At 40.9% G+C, this 13,828-nt stretch overlaps 1 protein-coding gene across 4 annotated transcripts in view; it reads right to left on the bottom strand.

Moving 5' to 3' along the window:
• Positions 1-6: 6 nt before the first annotated feature.
• hook3 (hook microtubule-tethering protein 3) overlaps positions 7-13,828 on the bottom strand; it is a 39,912-nt gene continuing 26,090 nt past the window's right edge. For 2 of the 4 annotated variants that reach the window (XM_083793660.1, XM_083793662.1), the window contains 9 exons: positions 12,102-12,242; positions 10,751-10,838; positions 6,318-6,352; positions 5,941-6,023; positions 5,503-5,603; positions 4,888-4,992; positions 4,268-4,339; positions 2,751-2,887; positions 7-410 (listed from right to left, as the gene is read on the bottom strand). In XM_083793660.1, coding sequence (XP_083649786.1) covers positions 395-410; positions 2,751-2,887; positions 4,268-4,339; positions 4,888-4,992; positions 5,503-5,603; positions 5,941-6,023; positions 6,318-6,352; positions 10,751-10,838; positions 12,102-12,242 — 778 coding nt within the window. In that variant the 3' untranslated portion in view covers positions 7-394. Of the gene's footprint in view, positions 2,888-4,267; positions 4,340-4,887; positions 4,993-5,502; positions 5,604-5,940; positions 6,024-6,317; positions 6,353-10,750; positions 10,839-12,101; positions 12,243-13,828 lie in introns of all 4 variants that reach the window. The other 2 variants (XM_083793661.1, XM_083793663.1) reach the window with 2 other exon arrangements.

Below are 13,828 nucleotides of genomic sequence, written 5' to 3'. Positions count from 1 at the left end.
CCACAATGTGCCTTAATTGGGTTGAATCAGAAAAGAGTAGCTGCAGAGTGGAAGCAAAAGCAGTTATGTCCATGAGGAATAAGGGAGGAAAAAGAGTCGATGGACGAAATAGAGTGTGATAGGAGAGCTGGTTTGAAAGCAGGGAAGAGAAGAGTCAGAGTGGTGGAGGTATACAACCATTCCCCCTCCACCTCATCCGTTTGTTACAGAAGAGTTGTAAAGTAACTCACATACTGCTGGTGGCAGCGTGATCATTTTGCAGGCTCAACTCAACAATAAGTCATGCAAAGTAAACGGTAGACAGGCAGGTAGATCATGCAGGACATGCCAGAGCCCAGCCCAGTTCAACCCAAGCCAGGCCAAGCCAGATTTGGTAAACTCATTGGCGGCGTGGTCATGCAGTAACATTGCTGTTGAGGGAGGAGAGAGAGAGAGAGAGAGAGAGAGAGAGAGAGAGAGAGAGAGGAGACCAGTCAGATGGCGTTTCTCAGTGTAGTATTTGGGTCCTGATTTAGGCAGGCTTACAGCAGGGTAAGCTTGTGTATAGCCAGATGACCAGGGATTTCCCACCTACGGTCTTTCTGCAATGCCGTCGTGTCATTACATTTCGGAGTGAATTTCCATTCACCTTTAGCCGATTTCTTGAATTTTAGACATCACCAGATGGATCAGTAGGTGGGATGGAGATCTCTGATCACCTGGCTACTGAGACCATCAGCAGGGTTAATACAAGAGCTCTTTTAGCCTATGGCAGGGTTCCTACACATTTGGAATTTCAAAATTCCAAACTTATCCAGACTCCAGAATTTCACGGGCAAGCTGCGGCCCGGAAAATTTGGTGCCAGGTGGCGCTCTTCCCGGGGCAGCTTGAAAAACAGCAAAGAATTTCCCTCCACGTGACTGCAAAGTGCCAGAATGTATGTATGGAGGCCCCCTTGGGAGTACGGACACCCCAGGCACCTAAAGGCCTTCATAGTCCCAGTTTTAGGTGATAAAGGTGACCACCGAAAACTACAACATGACATCATGCCACGGCGGTAAGCGACTCACCGCTCACCCAAACACATCTCTCCGTTTTTACTACCGGTAACCACCCTTTCAGTGGTCACCTTATCACCTAAAACGGGAGTATGTATAGGCGACAGCACGAGGTGCAATCACCGACCAGGCATATTTTTTCCATACGTTTCCAGACCTGGAAAAGTATGAAATTAATTTCCATGATTTTCCTTACTTGCGTAGGAACCCTGCTATGGGAAATCACTCATGTACCAGATAAAACAATCAACAGACTACACGGGGCAACGGAGACTGAACAACATACAATGTTAATTGATGGATGAGTCAAGAGTATTCTAATTGAGATTATTTGGGATTATCTGGCAAGATAAAGCGGGCTAGTTGGCATGGACAAAAACACAATACTGACACACACATAATCCATAAACTATGCAAAGTTCTTACGCTCTCGTCCGTCTGTATTAGTAATACTAGTTTATAACCAAAACCACACTTCCAATGGTAAAACGTATAGTGAGTGAGCGCAACTTAATCCAACTGGCAGCTAGATAACCAGGACAGGAAGCAATGAGTTAAGATGCCTATAGCGTAATGACTACCGGTAATTGTTGTTTAGTTGAAAGTCGTATATTCTTGACAGAAATATTGTCATAGCATAGAGAGCATAGAGAAAGTATGCATAGCATTGGCTTTCTGCCATAGTCATCTATGTTTTCCTGTTTTGAAGTATTTTGTGTTTCCAAATGATTGATAGCAGACTGTAGATTTCCCATAATTCCAAGACGATCTGAAGACCCACGACACATAGTTAATGACACCATAAAAATTAACACTTGACATGAGAATACTGTTATCGCCAGGTTGCTAGTACTTACAACTTCTATAATCTGTCGATAACTACCTCAACGCTGACCTCATTCCACAGGACAGTACATGTAATAAATTAGACACCGCTGTAGAGCCATTTTACGAAAATATCAACCATTTGTATACAAATATTCAAAGACATTCACCGACAAATATATCAGAAAATTGCTTCCGTTCTTTTTTTTTTCAGCTTCAAGCCAGGGTAAAACAATAAATTCACAGAAAACCAAACACCATCTCCAGTCAAAAAGGGGGGGGGGGGAAGCAAAAAGTAAATAATCTCAACTGGGATGTTGGCTGCATAAATACTGCATGAACAGGTAAAGAAGTTTCTCCTTAATGAGAACATGAGAACACACCAAGAGGAGTAGAACAGGGAGACAGTAGTGGAGTGGTTTACGCGTTATGCTGTTGTTTCAGCTTTGTTCTGCTTGCCTGTGGGTGCACCACAGAGTTGAGGAGGGGTCAGTGTTGTCCGGGGGCGAGTGGGGGGTGGTATTGTTTTTTTTTCCGACCGTTCACCATGTCTAACATCACGGAAATGTTAGGACACGTTGAACAAGAGACATTAAAGGATGAATGAATGTCTATACCATCAAAGGGATGCATACTCAGAAAAAAATAAAGGGCTTCAGGGAATACATGTGGCATGTCATCTCTACCTCAAGGATCTGATCAGAAAAAGAAAAAGAAAAAAGAAAAAAAGGAAAAAAAAGGAAAGAAGAATTAATTCAGAGAAAGAAGGGAAACGGGAACCACTATTTTGATATGAATTGGAAGCGTGTGTGTACTGTGTGTCCCAAAACAAAAACCTGACATCTATCTACGCTCTATGCTCTCTGGCGCCCATTGGTGTAGTCTACCTTGCGGTAGCCGATTGGACGTGCCCGGAGCAGCTGCGGCGCGTGCTGGTGGCCTGCCTCTGCCGGGCCAGGAAGGACTGGCCGGAACCGGTGCTAGCAAGCCTGTCTTCAGCCGCCTTCTTCTGCAGAGACATGCCCTGGGAAAATGACAAAAACACATTGAACAGAAGATTAAGGAAACTTACGTCAAAGTTAAATTAACTTTTACACCAAAGATCTGCATGGTGTACGTTGTTAAGGTTTAGGGGTGGCTGTGGCTCAGGAGGTATAGAGCAGGTCGTCCAATGATCCGTGGGTCGGCGGTTCGAATCCCGGCTCCTCCTCCTGTCCACATGTCAAAGTGTCCTTGTTCTTGGCCCAGGCCGTGGCGTAACGGTCTGGGCACCGGACTGGTAATCCAGTCGCAGTGTGCCGCGGGTTCGACTCCCGAGCCCGACACGGCCTTTACTGCATGTCATCCCCCCATCTCTCTCCCGTTTCCTGTCAGCCTACTGTCTGTCCCTTCAAAAATCAATAAAAGGCGTAAGCCGCAAAAAAAAAAAAAAAAAAAAAAAAAGTGTCCTTGTTCTTGGGCAAGACACTGAACCCCACATTGACTCCAATGTGTCGGTCGGTGTGAGCTCGCCACCGTTGGTGTGTGAATGTGGGAAGTGATGACGCTGGCGTCGACTGTTCGCCGCTTCACCCCCCAATGTATGAATGAACCATTGTAAGCACTTTGAGTAGGCACGTAATGCATAGAAAAGCGCTATCAAATTGAAATTAATTATTATTATTAAAAGATTAGGCGTGGCCCGGGCCGCTGGCCCAAAAACAAATCTTAAAAAGGGGTAATATACGGTTTCATTGTGATTATCAGATACATACATTAATAAAATACATTATGCACTGCAGCAACTTAGCAACAGTAGGTGTTTAATTAATGCAAAAAAGGGAACGTCGTCCACACATAATTACACCCACACAAAAGCCTATATTACCCCCTAGTGGCCAAAGCGCAGTCCTAATCCAAGCTTGTGTGTGTAACAACTCAAACACACTAGACTTTTAAAATCCAATACAATCTGAAACCACTGCCCATTACAAGATAATGGATCTCGAATATCAGTGGTCATGACCAAATCGAATATTTTAACATATTTGTACGTCTCTAATTGTTATGATGAATTGAACATGGTGGACCCTATTGTAAACAAGTGTCGTCCACAGTTTTGCATTGAGTTGTGCTTCAAATGTACTGTAATTCTCCAATCTGTTAATACATTCATCAATCAATACACAGTTCAAGGCATAATTGCACAAATTGATGGATTTCTTTAGCCTAAATTAATGTTATACAGTATCATATGACCTATGCATGATGAGAAATTCTTTGTACGCGTTGAGCGTGTAAAACATTTAGGCTGTTTTCAATATTAATTTCCTTTCTTCTGCTTAGCACTTGGCAGTGTTCATCTGTATAGGATAGCATTAAAAGACCAATAAAACTGAGAAAATAAATACAAGTTTATCCATACCATGTTGTACCAGGCCGAAACAATCAGCTTCTCCTCGTAATCTCTCTGGGTCTTTGTCTTGTCCATCTCTTTCTGTTTGGGGGAAATAAAGTTCAACACAAGTTCACATAAAATTGCAAAGTTTAAACCGGCATTCTCTTTTGTACAGGGTCGGATAGAAGTAGGCTGAAATCAACCGTAGGCTGGAATTTGAGAGTGACAGAGTTAACACACCGAGTCTAGAAATAGACAAGAATGGACAGACAGACAGGCAGACACTTAACCCATTTAGACCCGAGGACGATTCTACAAATGTCTTCTAAATCCTGACAGTTTTCTGAAAAACCTCATGTTTCTATGTCAGTCGTTCTCAAACATTGTCATGTCAAGGACCCCCAAAAATATGTTGTTCAAGGGACCCTCCCAGAAGCAAAGATTTGAGTTAAAAGTTCACTGTGAAAGACTATATATTCAAAGATTTGCACTACATTTTCACGACTTAAAAAAAAAATAGCAGACCTACAAGCTCGTAGCACAGCACTCGTGCCGCGCTATGAGCTTGTAGATCTGCTATTTTTCAATAGCTAAAGTATAACATAATGCTTAAAACACCCAAAAAGACAGTGAGACAAATAGATTACCTCCAGTGAGTGCAGCATTCTGACCTTCTCTTGCAGCTGGTTCTTCAGGGCCTGCACCTCTGGGCCTGTGCCCTGGTTCTGTTTGGGGTCCAAGGTCCGAATCACCTAGAAGAGCAATAAGCACACAGATTATATTAGAGCAGATTTATACTATTAGTCGTAGACTATATAAAGCAGCACAATAGGAACCTACCAGTTGGTAGGCTAATACTCCAAATATTAGCATACCAACTGGTAGGTTCCCATTCTGCAGAATACATATATATATATTTTTTTACTTCTACTTCCATTTCCATGACAATACCTTTGCACATTTACTCAACCAAATGTTCCTTTTTACTTTAAACATAGTATTTCTATATGGTGGTATCTGAAGTGGGTACTTCTTCCACCACAGCCTGTGTTATTAACAACTTCATATTTCTCAATCCTTTCACCGCGGAAAATCTTTCTTAAGTGGCTGAAAATTCTCAGTTACAATTTTGGTCCTACCTTTATCAATATTAATTTCTTTGGAAATGGTGTCTTATGTTATATCTTATGTATTTTGTCATAATAGGCTTGCATTTTTAGCTCCTTGTCTTTGGATATTATTTATTGTTACTTAATACTTACACTCTTGGCCTTTTCCAAATATTTCTTATATCTCTCCTCCATTTGTTTCATATCGTCGTCTTTCTTCTTCAAGGCCTCCTCCAGCTCTTCCACGCGTTGGGCTGAAGGGATGGGACAGGAAAGATTGCATTCGAATTAGCCAAATGTGTACCGATTGATTCTATTAACTTTATAAGCGAGTGTGACCTTTTTCCAACTATCAATGCTTTTCAAGTTATTATAATTTATATGTTCCGATTACATTTTCTTTTATACATTATTTATTGTTTATACAATACAGTATTTACTGTGTAATATGATGTTTTGTATGACTGGGTGGCTGTGGGTGCATGTATCATATACCATGATGCATGTACTGCGATGTCTGCCATGCACAATATTCATGAAAGACAACGGGATGGGACCCGATTACACGCAGAATGACAGCTCAGAACTCACAGCTAGCATTGTACTTGGGCTCCATGTCGTCGATAAGGGCATTTTTCTTCAACACATCTTCGTTCAACTCGCGCAGCTTCGACCTGGCAGAGTAAGCAGATTATTAACAGGAGAACACGCTAAGGCGTATAGTCTTCAAATGGCCTCAACCTGGAATTGTAACCAGGAGGACCGTTGTGGTTATGTGGAATAGCGCACAAATAGGCACGAGCCCCCTTCTCAGCCGTCTAGCCGTTAACTTCAGGTGTGTGCTTCAAATGATTTCAAATGATTTCAAATCAAGTTTATAAATTTTTTTCATGTTTGAGTAAAGCACTGCACAAGGTGTGACTCAATCAAAAAAATGTATTCACGACGAAGCCAATGTATAGACTTACATGTGCTCTTCGTATTTCTTCTTCAGAATGGATGACTGAAAGAGACAAAAGCAACGTAAACTCATCATTACGCAGTCAATTTAAATCAAAGCTAGAAGATGATCCCCAAAAGTGTTTCAATAGCCACTCTGCTGGATGTACACAGGAGTTGCAATACACAATTTAATAACTTTGTTTAATTTATGTAAACGCATACACAAAGAACGTAGATCTTTGCCCAATTCGCTATGCATACAGTATATGATTGCTGCCAAATCTTAGAAATCTAGGTGCCTTTATCCTGTTACAATGCACTATGGAGTAGAGGAAAGCCCATGGTGTGATTATTTTTACAACTTTCTACAAATTTACAACTATAAGTATCATGACAAGTGGAGCCCTTGTAGAAAAAAAAAAAAAAAAAAAAAAAAAGTCTTTGATTTTACGGAAATACTGTACATTTCCCTTGGCATCCAACAGAGTACTGTATAACACAGAACTTTTCGAGCAGAGCACCACTGTGCCAGTTATAATCAAAATTAAAATTAAATATTGTTCCCATAAGAAATACTTTTTGTAATCTTAACAAAATAATTTGATTTGTGGCCACCGTGACAAACAATGTGGCTGATGTATATTTTCTTCATGGTAATCAAATCCAGAAAAGTTTATAAGCATTCGAAATGATAGAATACAAACATGAGCTTTTTCATGCTGTTGCATTTTGAGCTTATGAAAGGGGGGACTTGTATAGACTGTATATTCCCATCCAACGTGATATTTGATGTGGTATGCCACAGTATCATGGGAAACAAGACATCTACACACACACACACACAGCATCGGAGACAGGATTACACACTGATACTGCATCTAAATCAGCAGCTAAAAGCATAGAGGAATCAGTAGGAAACAGGGTTGTCGAGGGAAAAGAAATAATAATCATGACTCCACTGTGGCCAGGGAAGGGAAGACAGACCCTAGATCCAGAAGACAGGATACTGTAGAGATGAATCGATATCAAAAGAGGGGAAAAAAAGTGCTAAAAACATTCTGATAGAAGAAAGAGACGTCATGAATCAAAAGAAGGCGATTATTACATAACTAAATCTTCCGGCGGTTCCCAAGCTAATCGTCCTCAAAACTCTCCTCCCATGACTGTGATTGCAAAGGGATTGCTTGTTTTGGTTTCATGTGACAACTTATTCATTTATTTTCACCAGCTCGGAAGGCAAACTCGCCAACATCAATCAATAGATATACTGTATAGACACAAAAAATGTCTTATTATGCTTGTTATGCTTTTTTTAGTATACGCACATTATGCAGTATGCACATTATTGAGTTGAGGCATATAAGAAGCGCTAGGAAAGATTATTTAGCCACACCGGCATTAGGATGTATAAATAATCTCCATAGGGGAGGCAGATAAGGGGTCACCATCTACATTTACTATAGGCCGATATATGAGGCTAGGGGGGTGCTAAATGTAAAGAAACGCAGAGAATGTCAATCCTGTATGTTTTGTTTGAGTAGATAGCATTAGACTCATTGGGTGTCTTTCTGTGCAAAATAAGGCTAAGCAAATAATGAATCAAAAAGGGCCTCAAACTCATTTCATAAGAAGTATTGAACGTACATATTTGTCCATGACACAACATAGAGTACAGTGTAAAACTGAGTGCTTAGAGAAGGAACACCTTTCTAAATTCAAACGTTTTGAATATCAATCAACACAATATAAAGTATGTTAAGTACAGCGGGCCAAAAACTGTATTGAGATATTTTAACTAAACAAACTCAAACAAATAGATTGATTTCTATATATTTATGGCAGATATGAAACCAGACACCCGCAGAAAAACAAAGATTTCTTTAGTGTTTTAGATTTTAGGTTGGTCATGCAGCAAAGACAAATAGCAGCTGGTTGGACACGGCGATGAGCATGCATAAACCACACACACACACCTACTACATAGTAGTTGATGGACAAATTATAGACAGTAGATGTTGCTTAAAAGCATTTGTGTAGGTTGATAGCAAAACATACTTTGAAAATTGCAAGCATATTTTCACCACAAGCTGTGTCTCATAACTCATAACTTAATAAAAAATGTGTAAAGTTTACAAACTTCTATCAGGTGATTGTGGCCACACATATGCCAAATAGTACAGTAATTTAGGAGATAGACCACCATGAAATTAAACTACAGGCGAGGCTTTAAGTACTAACCTTCCACTATTTAACCAGCGGGTATCATGGTGGCATAAACATAATTCTCAAGGTCACAGAAAAAAGGCGATAGAGCACAGGTAAGGGAGAAGTGATTTTTTTTGAAGGTTTGGGGGACGCACCCATGGTGATGCCGTGACAAATATGTCTACTTCCTGGCAATGTCATCGTTGATTTGAGGCCACCCAATCCCCGGGAGGTCTTCAACAAACAAGGCCTTGTAGCCATCATAAGAAAACAACTACCTTTCCAAGGCTAGATAGATACACACAAGTGACATAACACAAATACTCATGCACACGGAAGAAGAAAACACAGAAGAGGCTCACCACAACATGGATGACATGACATGGGTGTTAGGGTTAGTGTCAGAATGAGTTAGTCAAGACAAACGGGCCTCTAGAATAGGAACGTTATAGTAAGTAAAGAAAGTCAAAGTAAGGCCCTACTGTCCACTAGGTTTCTTTTGTTTAACACCACTTTCTTGTATTAACCCATTCTGACCTGAGATCAGATTCATACGAGGTTTCCGCTGGACACACACTGGTCTGATTAACCCATTCTGATCTGAGATCAGATTCTAAAAATGTCAGTCGTTCTTCGATTTAAAAAAGAAATAGCAGACCTACAAGCTCGTATCGCGCCACTCGGTGGCGCGATATGAGCTTGTAGATCTGCTATTTTTCAATAGCTAAAGCATAACATGATGCTGACACCAAAATGGGTGCCCGTTCAGAATGGGTTAAAGGAGAATTCCATACTAGAAGGCTTTCTTACCTTTATTTGTAGTTATTATCTCCCCACCAAAGAGGTCCAGGTGATATTTTGTGCAAAAGTGCATTATTGGCTATTTCCCCTACCATAAGCCCTCAATGAATTGAATTGCATTGAATGGGGCATTGGGGTGTTGTGCTAATTCGCTTATTTCCATCGCTCAAAAAAAAAAAAAGTTGTATATATCCTCTCTTCATAATGTAAATAGTATCCAGTGGCACACTTTACTACTTATTTAGATTATTTAAATAAGCGAATTAGCACAAAACACCCAACCCCCATTGAGGGCTAATATTAGGGGAAATGGCCAATAATGCACTTTTGCACAAAATAACACCTGGACCTCTTTGGTGGGGACGTAACAACTACAAATAAAGGTAAGAAAGCCTTCTAGCATGGAAGTCTCCTTTAAATAGAGCTTTTCCATGGCACAATGGTTCTGAGAAAGACTTGGGTCTAGGCATGAACTATTTTAATTTTGCTCAGTAACGGCTATTAATATTGAATGTCTTTAATAGTAGTAGGTCAGAGAGGCTTAATCATGCGCACCGCTGTACCAAAATCCTCATTCTGAACCAAAATCAGAAAATCTTTATTGTCATTGTACAAGACAACGAAATTGATTTGCAATCCAGCTCAAGTGCATTTAAAACGAAAAGACATAATACTACTCTATATGACAAAAAAAACCATACATTAAGACATATTGCACAGTAAGACAAGTCCCTTTAGTCCATAAAGTGTCAAGTGTCAGAGTTCAAGTGTCAGTGTTTAAAGCTATGACTGCTCTGGGGTCAAAACTATTTTTCAGTCTGTTCATCCTTGCATTGATGACTTATAGTGCCCCCCTGAGGGCATAAGTTGCAGCAGGTGGTGACCGGGTGGGATGAATCAGACAAGTGGTGACCCATGGTACATAATGAACCTATACCAAACATGCACACAAAGTAAACCGCAGTGTTGTTTTTGGCAGCAAATTTCTATTTTAGTTTTTTAGTCAGTCTCTTGAAACGTTTTCATTTAGTTTTAGTCACCTGGAATGTTTTAGTGTTTAGTCGACTAAATATCATAAGACTTTTGTCGATCTAAATCTACAGTAGATTGAGTCGACTAAAATGTATTTTGGCGGGTCTTGATGCCGTCATAATGGCAGATTTTACACTTGCTGAAAATAGCCGATCTACATGCTCACAACGTGCATTTTCAGCATGCAACCAAGTGTAAAATGACTTATACTGGATCTCTTGTCCACTAGAGTCCCTTCCTAACATTGTAGGTCTAGTTTTTATTTGTTGACAAAATCAACAGTATATTTAGTCATAGTTTTACTCACCATAGCTTAGTTTTCATTTAGTTTCCATTTGTTTTCCTCAGTGAAAAAAGGTAGTCGACGAAAACAACACAGGTAAACCGTAAAGCGCACATTATAGTGAGCCAGACTACTCACATCTTCTGATTTGGTTCCCTCCTCTTGAAGGCTTTTCTGTAGCTCCTCTACCTGGCTCTGTCCCTCCATCACACGTTGGTTTATTAACCTATTAAAAACAAAACAAATAGAATACCGGCTAAACAGACTGGAGAAAGAGACGCCATGTTCTGTAGCTGGAATGGAAATGATCCTATTCGGATAAAGGAGCCGGGGATGATGTGTCAATCATCTAATGTGATCCTGGGCTCTACACACCCTCCGCCAACCTAGTCCCCATATATGGGGGACATGGGGAGAGCAACAGACTTGAACTCATGCTTCCTTCATGCCTGAGTGTCCAAGTTGCTCCTTTACACCTGACAGGGGGAGTTTCCCTGGTTGGACGTAGCGCGTGGAAGGAACACGTTATTCCAACCAGTTCCTTTCCCCTCCATCAGGCGCCCCGGTTGGCCAGGGGGAGGCAGTTTAGTGACCAGGATTACTGCATGCTTTTTGTGAGGGTACCTACCCTAGGGGACACGGGGAGAATATGCAAACTCCACACAGAAAGGCCCTTTCGCCAACCCCGCCTTCGGGTATGGGCACTCTATCCTGTTCTAATCCAGGGGTTCTCAATGTTTTTGGCTGGGGACCCCCGGAAATGCATTTGCCATGTCTCACGACCCCCACACCGCCCCCCCTCCCCACCACCAATACAAACTGACTGCAAAAATAACTTAATTTTAAAATTATTACTTGCGCGCTCTGCTTGCGCAAGTAATGAATACTGAAACCAGATATAATCATTAAGGAAAGTTTATGCATGCACCATGTACTATGTAAACTCTTAATTTCCATTTCCCAGCCATTCAGTTGCAAAAAAAACCCACGGGTTGAGAACCCCTGTTCTAATCTATAGTAGTGCCACATCGATCAAAACATACCCTACTTTCGTCTATTTGCTCTAAAAGGGGACCATTAATACAATATGTACATCATGTTGTATTGAACAATACTTGAAACTAGCGACTACAGTAAACACATAAAAAATGTGTTACCGAGGCAACACATAGTTTATTAGGGTAACATTCCTGTAGGCTTCCATACGAACAAACATTTTGCAACGACTGAAGCTGCCCCTGGTGGCCATTAGATAGAAAGGAGGTTTACGTTATTTCGTTATATTAAAACGCCATCATATCAACGGGTATCAATATTGGCAGACTCACATCCTGTGTGCCCATCAACGCTTCAGGCTAATGTACACTTACAAGCCACGTTTCTCAAAATAAATGAACAATGTTTGAATGAAAATCATGCCTAAGTGGAGAATCTGTCATGATAGTGTGTGTGTGTGTGTGTGTGTGTGTGTGTTTGTGATAATTCAGACCTATTCTCTGTCTCAAGTTCATTCTTCCTGCGGTTGGCATCTTCCAATAGACTCTGGAGCAGAGCAATCTTTTCATTGTCGGATCCCTCCTGAGCTAGCTTCAACATCTTGTTCTCATGCTGAAGACGGATCAAATGCTCTCTGAAATGAAGAAGAGGACAGTCACAGGGTTGCATTTCATCTGGATTGGCACAGTGCTTTAACGTCCACCCCCTAGGGTTTCATAAGCAAATTGTGCATTAATTTCTAGATCTGAAAATGATAACAGTTCCGTTCAGCATTTCAAAAGAAAATAAGATCCACCATCATGGAATGATATTCGTCCAAGACTTCATTTAACAATTAACAATTTAGGCATTTAGCAGACGCTCTTAATCCAGAGCGACTTACATTAAGCAAGAACAAAAAAGCATGGGAATACATCACATAAAAAGCATTTATCATGAAACATGTGTAAGCTAAGAACGTAACAGTGGAATATCTATATAATGAAACTATACATATCTACATAACATGCTATAAGTCTGTAACAAATGCTATCCAAGTCTACAGAAATGCTATCTAAGGGGGTAGGGTAAGTGCTATGGGCCATGATGGAGTCTGAAAAGGTGGGTTTTCAGACTACAGCGGAAGATTGGGAGTGATGCTGCAGTTCTGATTGCAACGGGAAGTGCATTCCACAGTTTTGGAGCCAGAAGGGAGAAGAGTTTGGGACGTGTGGAGCATTGTCCCGGCGTTTTTAGTGAGGGTACTTCCAGCTTCCCTGCGTTGGCTGATCTGAGTGCGCGGGAGGGTTTGTAGGGTTCAATAATACTTGCAAGATATGGGGGAGCCATACCTTTGGTTGCTTTGAATGCCAGCATCAGAGTTTTGTATTCTGTGCGGGCAGCGACCGGGAGCCAGTGGAGGGAGCGGAGCAGGGGGGAAGACATGTGAGAATTTTGGCTGGTTGAAGACCAAGCGAGCTGCGGCATTTTGCACATGCCGGTAGGCCAGTAACTACTTGAACCCTATAGGAGTCGCAATTGTGGGGTGAACAGTCTACAAGAATCACAGATTTACAAGCTCACAATGTGTGTAAGCTTAGAGTGGCTATCCCTCTACACACCAAAGAGATTTGGCGTTGAGTGGGGGAAAAAGGAGCGGACCAACTATAGACCAACAAAGTGTAGGCTACATATTGTTTAAGTGGTTAGTAGTAGTACGCTTCAAAAGTTTCCTATACTTTGTACTAGACACAATGTACAGTAGAAGAACAAGGCAAAGATACACAGTACATGACATATTATTAATACTAGAATAGTTCTCTGTGGTGTTCAGTGTAAATGCAAAAACATCGAGAATGGTTGAAGACAAAGTCAAGAGAGTGTACATTCTTAAATAAATATTCCACAATGTGAAATCTTGGGTCTAGAAATGACTGCAGATGTACAGTATGCGTGTAGATATAACCAACATAACTTTACTAACATAATTAGAAAAGACACCAAGAGTTTCCATTGTTGTGTTCGGTGCTCTCCCTTTAAGGGTGGGGCTCACCAACTAATGTAACTTTTTCCAGACATATACAGTAGTACTCTCTGTTGCTAACTACAGTAGCATGTATTTTTCCCATAGCCTGTATCTGCTTAAGCTTAATAAAAAAAACACTGAGCTTGTGTAGGCCTCAACTTAACACAAACCTATGAAACCCCTTATCCCTAAACGTATTTGCCTTTTTTCTTTTT

The sequence above is a fragment of the Protomyctophum parallelum genome, assembly GCF_964188405.1.
Source record: "Protomyctophum parallelum genome assembly, chromosome: 21".
Taxonomy (NCBI): domain Eukaryota; kingdom Metazoa; phylum Chordata; class Actinopteri; order Myctophiformes; family Myctophidae; genus Protomyctophum; species Protomyctophum parallelum.
The sequence above is the reverse complement of the archived record's forward strand: the minus strand, read 5'-3'. Positions and strand labels throughout refer to the sequence as shown.